Genomic DNA, 13,676 nt, shown 5'->3' on the forward strand with positions numbered 1-13,676 from the left:
AATTTGTGGGTGAGAAAAATGGTGATGGCTGTTTGTTGGTGGAGAGCACATTGATTTTACAATAGTTTTAGATAGAAAATATGAGAATGGAAAAATTAAAATAATATTTTTTAAAAATAAAATATAGAAATAGGTTTCGATTAAACTAAGTCTAAGGTTCGACATTTTATATCCCACCTGAATATGTTTTTATTAAAGAACCGAAATATAATTTCTAAAATAATTGGTAGAAAAGTTATAAATTTAAGGATAATTTTTCAAGTCCATAAGTTAGCTTTTAGAGATTGAAATTTTTAGTTTGGGTATTTTATGACCACTGGTCAGTCAAGGATCAAGAGGTTGACCCTCTTGCAAGAAAATGACAAACTAGTCCGGATTGGTCATTAATTGATAATTAATCTGAACAATAATAATTATTAATGAACAATTAAAGAGAATAATAGTCATTGATTGACAATTAATAAGAATAATGTCATTTATTGGTAACAAATGTGTCAAACCTAATGGTAAGTTCATTATAGTATTTATAAATATATTTCTGAAAGGGAGGTCAGATAATTTTAATTATGATTACTCATCTTTATTACATACAGAATAACTGAGTAAATAATTGATTTGAATGTCGGAATGTCTTTGAAATATACTGATTCCTACGCCAAGGACAATGAGAAGAGAGAGAACAACATAACTTGAAAGATGGATCAAGAAGAGCAAGAAGTTCATATGGTCTATTAGACAATTTTAAAGTAAGGGATTTCAAGTCTTTACCGTTTTTAAATTTGAATTTTAATAAAGTATTTGAATGTGGTGCTATGATTAAAAAGTGACATTCTTATTTCATTATCACTCTTTATCTCTGGGATCGAAGGATGAAAAACGTGCATTCTCTTCCACTTTATTTTAAGGGACAATCTCTACTTATTGTATCATTCTTGCAGTTATGGATATATTCCACTCATTAATATTATTCATTTAATCAAAACTCACTAGACAATTCGTTACCATGCACAGTTGAAAATATATATGTGGATGATGTTTATCCAACTATTGATCATATATATCACCTTTATAAGGTGTAGAAATTTACAAGTTTTGTCGAATTCCAATGTTTCTAATTTCTGTGAATCTTTAAAACAGATAAATCAGCACTTGAAACATAATATGAAAGTCTTATAAGTTGAGACTGGAACTACAGCTAGCAAAAGCACATTTGGTTTTCACTTTTATCGTGGGAGAAATGACTAATATAATAGTAAACATTAAGGAGGAAGTCGTAGGACTATTTATTTGATGATCTGATAATTAAATGACCCTTCATTGTCCTAAAAGGAAACGTTCGAGAACGTAAATAATGAACATTAAGTGGAGATCTACGAAAATCCCACTTTTACATGGTTGATTCCTTATGCTAGCTTCTGAGTTTCGGTAGCGTAGAACCCAATGACACTAACAACACACACAACTTTTTATGTATATCACTAATCAGAAAGTTCATTCTTTTACACCCTAAAAAGCAATTTAAATTTATTTATTTAGTAAAACAGATAAAAGTAACGAAACATTACATGAATTAAGCTTTTCTCCCTTTTTTCCTTAAAAGACATATTGGTAATAGAAAGAGAAATCAATATTTAAACTGCGTTGGACTTTAACGTGAGATTACTATGTGTAATAGAAACATATTCATATTTTTTGAATTTTTGGTGACAAACAAAAACAATAGTCAAATTGCCATTTAATATATTATCAAGTTTGTATAATTAAACTTATTAAATAATAATAATATAACTTCTTTTTACAAAGAATGATAACACAACACAATCCAACTATTTTTGAGTTTTACATTATGATGCGTTAAACTCAAACCCTTATAATGAACACGTGTTCAATGATATTGAAATATTATGTTATATATAAAAATGAATAAAAGGCGTGAAGAACTTTAGAGCAATCCTACTAGCTCTGAATGAAAAATTACAACTTTGTGGATTTCTTCAACTTTAATTTAAAAGACAAAGGAAAATGGTGGTTCAGGTACAGCAGATAATGAATAAAATTTATAAGGATAAAGTTTATACATTATTTAAATGGGTGTTGTATTTGTATTATTTTAAATTTCCCCCTCCTTTGTGAATCTACACAGTTAAGTTAAAATGACTGTATATATCATATAAAAATCTGATCACATGCTCACATTTCAATTTGAGTATAAATTATATTTGTGCAAAGTACAGATAAAAAAAATATTTGTCCAAAGTGGTCATGGTGTGGAACCTTCTCTAGCTATCATACCTCACCTAATTTAATAATCCTTAAATAAAGAAGGAATATATATAGAATTTTTAAAATAGTATCTATACTATTGGTTGATCTACATATCAGTATTGTAATCTAAAAAACAGGAAAAGGGAAAGAACTTATCCTTATTTGAACACTCGTCCGAAGGTATTTGTTTTTGTTTAAAGTACATCATTTAAGTTAACAAATTTATCTGTTGAATGTAAAGACGATGAATAATTGGGATTTGTGCTTATCAAGGAGATTGAGGAGTATCTTTGTGAAGGCATTTGATTTGTACACATACATATATTTAAATTTCATGTTGATTGACATGATGTTGTTTAGTTTTGTTCATAAACTTAAATGCTTGTAGAGATGTGTGTTTTTTGTTTAGGAGAAATCATTAAATGGTTTTGATGTTGTTAGGTGTTTTATATCGGATTAATTTTAAAATGATAGATATTTAAATTTGAAATAACATAATAAATAATATTTAGTTATAAAGAAATGGTAATTTAACACGATAAAAAAATATATTTTTGCAACCATACTTTTCGATCACTAAACAATTATCTAATATACTTTATAAAACGACTAAAATTATATAATAGTGAAAATCTTAGTCACAAAATAGTTAGTGATAATTTAGTTACTAAATAGTCATTGAAATTGAGACTATTGTTATTTCGTGACTAAGAATTTTGTTCACCTCAAATATATAAGAGATCAATTCAGCAACTAAAATACTTAAAACAACCTTCTCAAATTCAACACATCATATTTTACTAGTTTAACTTCCAACTTAAATTTATGAACTCAATACTCGTTCTACAATCTCACAAAACTAAATCTAAAGAATATTATAAAATACCTAATATTTCTCAATGTTCTAGTTTAGTCAAAATCATAAAGATCTAGAGCATATTATAGTGCCATACAAAAATTTTAATTGAATATTCTGATGTTAAAATGTCCACTAGCAAACAAAAGAACATCATGCACATTTTTTCTAGGATCACAAAGGAGTGGAAAATAAGAAAAATTACCTTAGGAATCTTAAGCAGACTTTTGTCCTGTTGTCTGTAAAAGGGATATGAAAACTAACTACTACAATATGTTCCATACGTAATTACTTTATTAAGATAATTATTACAATAATTACTACAATATGGTCCATAGGTAATTGCTTTAATGAGATAATTATTGGAACAATTTCTACATATATAGAAGCTAAACATTACTTTGTATTAAAAGTGAAACCTTTCTCCATTTTGAATAAGAAAATTAGCACAATTTGGTTCATGCATGCATGCTCAGTTGTCGGAATCAAATTTGATAACTCTCTTATATTTTTATCCAACCCCTTTAGTTTTAAACAATTATACATGCATCACATGAGAAGAAGAGAAGGAGGCCTTTAAAAGCACTTTTTCTGAATAATAATTTTTCTATAATGAAGAGAGAAGGAGACAATTCTATTGCATTATCGTCCAGGTCAGTGGAAATAAAATATTTGTAGTCTTCATGCTTTGTGGTACTTGTTCTTTTATAAAAGGCGAAGCCATGGATGGTGCAGGATGAAGTAAGAAGAAGGAGAAATGAAGAAAGTGTTGGCAATGGAAACAATGCGAGGGTTGTGGCGAGAAGGGCTCTCATCAGCGTTCCGAACAGCCCTAGCATGCACCATAGTGCGATGTGTGAGCCTCTACGCACCACCCTCCATCACCACCCTCATATCCTTCCCTGCATTCTCATACGTCACAGCCATTCTCCTCATCGCCAACCACGCCACTTTCGGAGACGCCTTGCGCGGATGCTGCCTCGCACTCTACGCCACCCTTCACACCATAGGCCCCGCCATCTTCACCCTGTGGCTTCTCGGACCAGGCCGCCTATCCAAGGTGGGGACCGCCGTGGCGGTGGCGGTGGCCGCATTTGTAGTCGTCCTGCCTTGGCCTCACTCGGCGGCGCATTTGTTAGATAAACGCTTAGCGTTGGGACAGATAGTGCTGGTGTACGTGGTGGCGTACGATAATGGTGTTCACACTGATCCTTTCATGCACCCTTTACGCTTGGCAGCTAGCACCGCCTTAGGTGCTCTTGCTTGCGTTCTGGCCTTGCTTCTTCCATACCCGCGTTTTGCATGCTCCCAGGTAACCAAATCCTTCATCATCTTCCATATTACATTTTCCGTTAGAAAAAAAGACAGAATTTTTTATTGACTCAGATTTCTTTTACAATATTTTTTAGATAAAATACATTAAAATAATAACAAAATAAATAATAAATCAGGAAGTGATCATAATAACAAATAAATAATAATCTAATAAAAAAATACATATATGTTTATATATTATTTTTCTTTTTATTAACTAATTTGTTTTTCCAGCCAAACAATTAAATTAAATTTTAGTTTTAAAAGTCATAATATTTTACACACACAAATATTTTTCATTAATTTAATATTTATTTCTGTTGTCAAACAACTAGATAAAACTTAATTTCAAAAATAATAATATTTTGATCTATACAGATTTTTTACATTCATTTAATACTTTGTTATTATTATTTTTCTTAAGTCTATTTGTTTTTACACACAAATATAGTTGTAGACAGTATTTGTTATTTCTTTTTTCTTTAATTATGAATTAAAAAAATATATGTTGGCAGGTTTATTGTTTTAATATATATATATATATATATATATATATATATATATATATATATATATATATATATATATATATATATATATATATATATATACTTAAACGATGGGAAACATTATTAAATAATAAGGATAATTAAGTGAGTGTAAAAATAGATGTAAAAGTTACCCATCACACTAATTTTTTTTTATGAAACAACACAAAATATTCATATTCATATGGAAATTCAAGTCTATTTGAATATAAAAACCTTACAAGTTCCTTATGATCGAAACATCGCTTGGAATATAAAGGAAATATTCATTAAAATAGAAACATCTCTTTTAGCAACAATATACTAAGCTGAAGAGTGAATTTAAGATGTATAATAAATTATAAGAGTAGCAATTTTATTTTAAAGCAATAAGCAAAGTAAGTTGAGGTATAAATAACGTGTTTAACAATCTACAATCTAAATTTTGTTCGGTAATTAGCACAGATGAATGAAATCTACAAGCTATTAACAAAAAACATGTTGAAGAGATTGAAGCTTCTCATAAAAGTAATAAGTGAGGAGGACAAAGCTAATGCAATTGGATTCATCTCTCAAGCCAAATGTCTGGTAACCAACCGAACCAAGCTCCTTTCTCTCATCACACTCTACCAAGTAAGCGCGAAAACTCATTTCAGGTTATTTTATTAATTGCTAAACTGAAATTAATTAGCCACAACTTGTTTATAATTATAGTAATCATGGCTTTTTGTTTGTACAGGAGGGCGTGCAGTGGGAGATAATTCCATTTAAAATTTTCAGATCACATTGCTTGAGCCAAATAGAGAGACTTCAAGAGATAGATAACAATCTCAGAGGGATGGAGTTGGCTTTCACTTGCACCAATTCATTCACAATCAACATTCTCAACCAAAACCTTAAACATGGTCTCAATAACCTTGAGGAACATATTAGCCTAACCATAAAACAACCTAAACAGGGCTTAACTGTTCCAGAATCCAATGCAAAAGACCTAACACTTTTTCTCCAATCCCTTCAAACCATTCCAACTACTCACCAAGAGTTACCCATATTCTTCTTATTATTTTGCACCCAACTCCTCCACAAAAAACCATTCACCCTAGCTCCAACTTCTGCTCAAGACAATAACAAAAATGAAAATTCTCACTGGGGTAAACAAAAGTGGGCTGATTCGATAGCAAAATTGAGAAATACAAATTTTATTCCAGCAATTAAATTCTCTCTATCTTTGGGCCTCACAGTTTTCATGGGCTTAGTATATAGCAAGGAAAACGGGCTCTGGGCTGGGCTCCCAGTAGCCGTGAGCTATGTCTCGGGGAGGGAAGCTACATTTAGGGCAGCAAATGTTAAAGCCCAAGGGACCGTATTGGGAACTGTATACGGCGTTTTGGGCAGCTTCGTGTTTGAGAGATTCTTGCCCTTAAGATTCTTGTCTCTCCTTCCTTGGTTCATTTTCACTAGTTTCCTTCAACGAAGCCAAATGTATGGGCCTGTTGGATCCATTTCCGCAGTTATCGGGGCGGTTCTAATTCTTGGTAGGAAAAACTATGGCCCATCCAGTGAGTTTGCTATCGCCAGAATCGTTGAAACCTTTATTGGGCTCTCGTGTTCTATTTTTGTGGATCTTATTTTGGGGCCTAAAAGAGCTTCCACGTGTGCGAAAATGGAGCTTTCTCAATGCTTGGCTACACTTGGTGAGTCCATTGGGTTGTTGAGTCCATTTACAGGTGAAAGTGATTTGGAAGAAAAGCTAAGGAGGTTGAAAATGCAAGTTAACGAGCTTAAGAAATTTGTTGTAGAAGCAGAAGTGGAACCTAATTTTTGGTTTGTACCGTTTAATAGTGTTTGTTATAATAAGGTTTTGGGGTCACTGTCAAGAATGGTGGAGCTCTTGTGGTTTGGAGAACGTGGTTTGAAGTTCCTCCACCAAGAATTCCAACGATGTGGGGCTTACGAGAAAGAGGGTGTGAAGATGCTAAACGCTAAAGTCGAACATGTGAGGGAGCTTATTGGCTCATCCATAAAAAATCTTGAAGAGATTTGTAGAATGAAAGGTGATGAGAAGAATGAAAAGGCTTGTGATGTTGAATCAGGAAAGTCAAGGTGCATGGTTTTAGGTTTAGGAGAAGATGGAATAGAAGAAAGAATTGGATGTTTTCTGGAACAGTGTAGAAGTGTTGTTGATAAGTTAGATGGTGATGAAAGTGAAGTGAAGAGCCAAGTTGTTCTGAGTTTGAGTGCTTTAGGGTTGTGTTTGTTTTCATGCATACGAGGAACAATAGAAATCGAAGAAGCAATTATTGAAATTGTACAATGAGAAATCAGTGGTGTTTTTATTTTGTTCTTCTTAGGCCAAACATTCATCAGGCGCAAAGGAAACGGAAGAGAAAAATAAAGTAAATGTGAATTGTAAGAAACGCTATGAGTGCTATCAATAAGTAATGAAAACAATCATATATCTTCTTTCATAAGCATTGCAGTGTGGTTGTGAATTTTGTTCCATTCCGTTTTACTAGTAAGAAATTTTTAATATTCTCTGAATACAAATTTTCTTACTTTTAATTAATTTTTAATATTTTTAACATAAATTAATAAAGAAAAACATTACCATAGAAAAATATGTATCTTTATTGAAAGTGGAAAAGGTAGATATTGTATCCGGATTCGAAGAAGAAAAAAAGGTGGCTGCTTGCCATCATTAACATCATTCAACTCATAGCATGAACAGGTCGAGAAAAAAAGGTACACACTTCTAGACTGAGTGCAACATGAGAATTTCCACACAAAAGCAGTGCAGTTGAAATTTTCTTCATCTACAGTTGAAATTCTTACATGAATTTTTTGTTAGTTCTTCAAAGTGGGTTACAGTTATTGAATGATGATGAATCTAGCTAGTGACTAGCATCTTAATCGAATTGAAGATTTAATAGAATTGAATATTTGACTAACACTTCTCCCCGAGAGTGTGCACACACATATTATAATATTTCAACAATTTAAACTTTATTTACCACATAGTCTAAAACGGATAGTTGAGACGTTGGTAGAATGTTTTTTTTATTACAACAATTTAATTAATTAACTAAAGGCTTAAAGATTAACTTTGAATTGGATACTATTAATTAATAGTTAAAAGGAAATTAATTCCATTGAAATAAAAGCATTTGAAAAATTGTCAAAGTAACTATTAATAAATATAAAATAATTACACAATAACTTTTAGTGTAACTACAAGATATATATTAGATATTAAACTGAAATAATATGTATGATTTGACTCGTACGTTTTTCATTTTTAATAAAATCGTTATTTGATTTTCATTGACTAGTTCTTTAATATTTATCGTTATATTTTCCGCCATAATTTAAAAGTAAATATGTTTAAGTGATGACATAATTGTATTTAAATATTTCAAAATTAGGATTTTTTTTTTTTTTAAATATTATAGCAAATGTTGTTTTTTCAAATTATAGATCTATACTTTAGGGTTGTTGGTTCCTTTAGATTAATATGAAGATGTAACCAAATAATTAAACTACCTAGAATTTTTATTCTAATAAAAAAATGTAGTAAACAAAATTTTTCCTTGTTTATTTTTTAAACAACATTTTATCGTAACTGAGGGACCTACCAGTTCGTCAAAACATGGAAGCTAGTACCTTATCTGCCTGCCAGTTCACGTTGCACTGCGCATTGTGTAAGTGTAAGTAACCTCAAACCTAGTGTTACTGCTGAGAAACTTCCATTCTCATGCACTTCACCAAATTCAATTTCGTCTCGCAAAATGACAGAGATGATATGATATTCTTCAAAATGAATTGAATTGCACTTATATCAAAGTATAATTCCTATCATTCGATCCATCATCTTCTGTTAGGTAGTAAATTATAGTCATAGAAGCAAAATTCAATGTGGGGTTTGGTTTGGTTGTGTCGGGTTTGGTTTGGTTTTTCTTTTCTGAATCTTTACTGCAGAATAATAGTTTGGTGTGATTTCCATTACTATTGTCGTTGTCCAGGAGCTTTCATTATGTCCTTCAACTTTCCGTGACTTTCAAGCTTTCCAAATTGAATTATGTTTCTCAGGGGGTAATTTTATCTATTCTATGCTTAAAGTTTTGATTTTTTTTTTATCAAACTTCCAAATTGAATTTAGAAGTTTGGTGGAATAATTTTTCATATCTTGGTTGTCATTCATCTATATAAATGGGTCTGCGATCTTGCAGTAGTGGTAAGACAAGAGTGGTTAGGGTTTTGGTTTGGTGCTTTTGTGAAGCTATATATCTTGGTGTTCTTTTGAGATCAGGTGCTTGACTTGCTCTGTTACTTTCTTATTCTGATTGCTTTTAATGGCATTTGTCACTCTTTTCCCTATTTGTTGCTCCAATTGACCCCTTTTAAATAGATATCAGTTCACATGATTTGGGTTGGGAAATTTATATCTTATTTAGTTTAAATGTTCTGTGCTAAGCATTGATCACCCGAACATTTGTGTAGGAATTAATTTCTGAGGTCCAAACAATGGCAACGGATTCTTCCAATGGTAATGGACATCACCAGACGACAACATCAATAACAACAACAAAGACACCTCCTTCACCATCTCCCCTGCGCTTTTCCAAATTTTTTCAGGTGAAGCATTGATCCTTTTAGCTTGACTATCATTTTCCATACAAGATCATTTACGTTTCTTCTTTGATCCAATTTCATGTTCGTTCAGTTATTTAGTGTCATTTTTTTTACTAAAAGTACACTAATGATCATGAGGTGTTAGTAAATTTAGAAAATGGTTACTTTGAGGATGGCCATTTTGTCTCGTTTTGATGCCATGTTTACATGTATCTCTTTCATTCTTGATAATAGTCCAACATGAGGATCTTGGTCACTGGAGGAGCTGGATTCATTGGATCTCACTTAGTTGACAGATTGATGGAAAATGAAAAAAATGAGGTCAGCTGGTTGATTTTTTGCTCATAACCTGTAATCATCCTATATTTGATAAATACAGCATCTGGAACTAAGTTTGATTTCATAAAGTTATGCGACAATATCATTGTGTTTAATCAGGTCATTGTTGCTGACAACTACTTCACTGGATCCAAGGACAACCTCAAAAAATGGATTGGCCATCCAAGATTTGAGCTTATCCGTCATGGTAAAGTATCATCTTTTTTTACTGTCAACTATCAATGCCAATGAAATTGTCATAAGCAAGATAAAGTGAAGATTTTTGTTGATTTATTTTTTGCTCAGTAAGCTGATATATTTGAGCTTGTAGATCTTTTGCATTCAGCGTAAGCTTCATAGTTGTTACACCATGAATTAAAGAAATCATTATTTTTAAACTGTTTATTTAATAACCAGTTAGTTAACCATCCCATGCTGTTGTAAGGGAACAATAATGAACTAATGCTGATAGGATACTATTCTATTGACTAGTTATGTCTAACTAAAGGGATACAAATAAGAGTAAATCATAGTTCTCTGCCTTCTTTCATCCATCCAGGAAATATATATAAGAAAAAACATGTTTCAAAAATTGGCTACAATCGAGTAACAGAAGGGAATCAAATAAATAAAAGACTCACTACTTGCCGGTTAAAACCATTTTCTATATTGACTTAATCCTTTTGGGTGGCTTGGGTTGCTGTCAGATACTGATTCTGCATTACTATGTTCAGCATTACTAGATCATTTTTGTAAACCAATGATGTTGATGCTAATTATGAATTTGATACATTGGTAGATGTCACGGAGCCTTTGCTGATAGAGGTTGATCAGATCTACCATCTTGCATGCCCTGCCTCTCCTATATTCTACAAATACAATCCAGTGAAGGTATAATTTTGAGAGTCTATTTGCCTTTCTAGTACTTCACATGCATACTAACTTTAAGGGAGTGATTGCTTTACAGACTATAAAGACTAATGTCATAGGCACTCTCAATATGCTTGGGCTTGCAAAGAGAGTAGGAGCAAGGTTATGATTCTTTTTTAACGATAATCTCAATTCGCTGCCATTAGTTGGTCTTAATTAGTTTGAATTTTACTGACAGGATTTTGCTTACATCAACTTCTGAGGTATATGGAGATCCTCTTGTGCACCCTCAACCTGAAAGCTATTGGGGAAATGTTAACCCAATTGGTAGGTTCCTTTATTTCATTCCCATCTTGAATAAAAGAGCTTCTTGAATGGAACTGTTTCCATTGATGAATATGAACTCTAAATTACTGGAGATATATGTATCCTTTTATGCATATTCTTAAAGCTGTAGTCTGAGGTCTTTAATATATGATGATATCAGGAGTCCGTAGTTGCTATGATGAGGGGAAACGGGTGGCTGAAACTTTGATGTTTGATTACCATAGGCAGCATGGGATTGGTAATTTTCATGTCTTCTTTTCCTCATAATAGCTTCTTATTTTTTCTAAGGCGTATGCAGTAAGTGTTTCCTTTAGTTTTTTAACTCTTCGCGGTGTTTTTATCTTTTCAAAATAGAAATACGCATTGCAAGAATCTTTAACACATATGGACCACGCATGAATATTGACGATGGGCGTGTTGTTAGCAATTTCATTGCTCAAGCACTTCGGTAATTACTTGACTGTTTTCTGGTATAAATTCGTGCTATAATGTTGTTACCTCTGCATGTTTTGTTATGGTTTAACCATTGCATGATTTGTTCAATGATCATGCTTGATTGCAACTCTAGATCGATCATTGATATAATATAATTGTTTTAAATTTTAATACTTTAAGTTTGGTGACTCGCTATAATTTTTTTTTCTTTCTTAGACTTATTGTTATTTTGATTCAATCTCATTATATAATCAATGGTTCGTTATAGGGGGGAGTCCTTGACAGTCCAAAGTCCAGGAACTCAAACTCGAAGTTTCTGTTATGTCTCTGACCTGGTATATATCCCGTAATCTTTGTATCTTTGAATTACTACTACCTGAATGTGATTATGATTTTTATGACATGTCCCAGGTTGATGGTCTTATTCGCCTCATGGAAGGGCCAAACACCGGGCCAATCAACCTTGGAAACCCCGGTTAGTTTCTACTGTAATACCTGTATTTGAGTTTTCTTAGTTCCTTAGTTGGGAAAGTATGTTTACTTTCTCTGCACCCAGTTACTTACCAGAGTACATTTACATTTCAGGTGAATTTACAATGATTGAACTTGCTCAGACTGTGAAAGAGGTAAGTTTTAAGCCTTTATTTTCTTTGCAAGCAGCATTCAATTCTCCTTTTTTTATTCACACGCTTGCTTTCATCAAGTTCAAGCTGTGAGTAGTAAAATGTCGCTTGGAATCCTTGGTTGCCCATATCTGGCTATTTCCTGGAGTAGAACAGCATGTCCATAGTACCAAATCAATAATACATCATCATCTATATTTATGTGCAGTGTTTGAATGAAAACATTTGCTAAAAGTTTTCATCTAATGCTTTGTGAGTGGTTGCAGCTTATCAATCCTGATGTTGAAATCAAGATGGTGGAGAACACTCCTGATGATCCGAGACAAAGAAAACCAGACATAACAAAAGCAAAAGAATTGTTGGGATGGGAGCCAAAGGTGAAGTTGAGGGATGGTCTTCCTCTTATGGAAGAAAATTTCCGTCTGAGGCTTGGAGTTGACAAGAAGAAGTAGCTGAATTTCTCTCCTTTGGTGGCATGTCAAAAGTAGAAATAATAAGTGAAATGAGTCTGGCTGTTTTCAAAACCTTCATCATTATAGGTATTATGATACTGAGAACGTTGGGGTACCTAAAATTTGGAGTCTATAGCTATCACACTGCTATATTTTGTTTTCATTTGGCAAAAGACTACATCATGTCACTTCAAATTTTGCGGGTTAAAAGACGAGTGAATTGAGCTTTTTTTTTCCTGTATTCTGGTTATATTTTCAACTTTTCTTTCTTTAAAGTCTTGGAGAACTGAGCTTTAGGATGTTATTTAGTGTGGAGTCATGCCATTTACTTTGAAGTGAAACTGATTCACAATATCGAAATTCATTTTATGTTGTATAATTGACAACGATTGTTTTGTAATAAAGTTATGTTCAAGCTTCATTATCATCTTGTCTGGTGTTGGAAGGAACTAATCTCAGTTACTTTTAGATTATTATTTTCTGCAGTTTTAAGGATTTTGAAAACAGTAAAAACAATTGTACGAGTATCACGAGAAAAAAAATAATTACATTCTTTTGAATAACTTGTCAAAAACTAATTTATAAACAGATTAGTACTTGATCAGTTAAAAGTCGAAATTTGTTTTTGAGACCCCAAAAAAAGTAAAATTAAATATATTGCTCAATTGAATAAAATACACTGAAACTAAAAATATTTTCTATATTATTATTCAATCATATTTTTTCTTTTGTTATCCAGTTGTATTTTACAAATATTTAATTTTATAATAATTTCTTCAAAAATCGTGTATAAGAATATTTTGTATTAATTAACGGTGTAAGAAGTTGTGTAGTGTGTGATTATTAAACTTATACAAATCTGAGATGCATTTTTATAAGTTTTGTAATTCTTCTCTGATCAAAACAAGGATCTTATTTGGATAATTTATATTGACTTTTACTAAAATTCTTCGTTACTTAGGTTAATCAAATAAACAAAAAATTATTCAAAAATAGTAAAAAGTAAAACCATATACGAAACCAGAATTGGTCCAATCATCATTTTCTCACAATTATCTGG

At 31.9% G+C, this 13,676-nt stretch overlaps 2 protein-coding genes across 8 annotated transcripts; both read left to right on the plus strand.

The window, feature by feature from the left end:
- Window positions 1-3,688: 3,688 nt before the first annotated feature.
- On the plus strand, window positions 3,689-7,433 carry LOC108333123 (uncharacterized). 2 transcript variants are annotated; one of them, XM_017568463.2, is made up of 4 exons: window positions 3,689-3,774; window positions 3,857-4,433; window positions 5,428-5,595; window positions 5,702-7,433. In XM_017568463.2, exons 2-4 carry the CDS (start codon window positions 3,879-3,881, stop codon window positions 7,277-7,279), a joined length of 2,301 nt encoding a protein of 766 aa, XP_017423952.1. In that variant the 5' UTR covers window positions 3,689-3,774; window positions 3,857-3,878; the 3' UTR covers window positions 7,280-7,433. The 2 variants fall into 2 exon arrangements, with proteins under 2 accessions (XP_017423952.1, XP_052726767.1); XM_052870807.1 differs by having other exon boundaries at window positions 3,692-4,433; window positions 5,470-5,595.
- A 1,208-nt stretch (window positions 7,434-8,641) lies between these two features.
- On the plus strand, window positions 8,642-13,037 carry LOC108334393 (UDP-glucuronic acid decarboxylase 6). 6 transcript variants are annotated; one of them, XM_017570215.1, is made up of 14 exons: window positions 8,673-8,840; window positions 8,982-9,051; window positions 9,460-9,594; window positions 9,826-9,912; window positions 10,030-10,117; window positions 10,709-10,800; window positions 10,877-10,941; window positions 11,018-11,106; window positions 11,267-11,344; window positions 11,461-11,554; window positions 11,810-11,876; window positions 11,953-12,016; window positions 12,127-12,167; window positions 12,431-13,037. In XM_017570215.1, exons 3-14 carry the CDS (start codon window positions 9,484-9,486, stop codon window positions 12,614-12,616), a joined length of 1,062 nt encoding a protein of 353 aa, XP_017425704.1. In that variant the 5' UTR covers window positions 8,673-8,840; window positions 8,982-9,051; window positions 9,460-9,483; the 3' UTR covers window positions 12,617-13,037. The 6 variants fall into 6 exon arrangements, with proteins under 6 accessions (XP_017425706.1, XP_017425705.1, XP_017425704.1 ...); XM_017570217.2 differs by lacking the exons at window positions 8,673-8,840; window positions 8,982-9,051 and adding an exon at window positions 8,642-8,666; XM_017570216.2 differs by lacking the exon at window positions 8,982-9,051 and having other exon boundaries at window positions 8,665-8,802.
- The last annotated feature ends 639 nt before the right edge of the window (window positions 13,038-13,676 follow it).

This window comes from Vigna angularis, chromosome 11 (assembly GCF_016808095.1).
Source record: "Vigna angularis cultivar LongXiaoDou No.4 chromosome 11, ASM1680809v1, whole genome shotgun sequence".
In the NCBI taxonomy this organism is placed as follows: domain Eukaryota; kingdom Viridiplantae; phylum Streptophyta; class Magnoliopsida; order Fabales; family Fabaceae; genus Vigna; species Vigna angularis.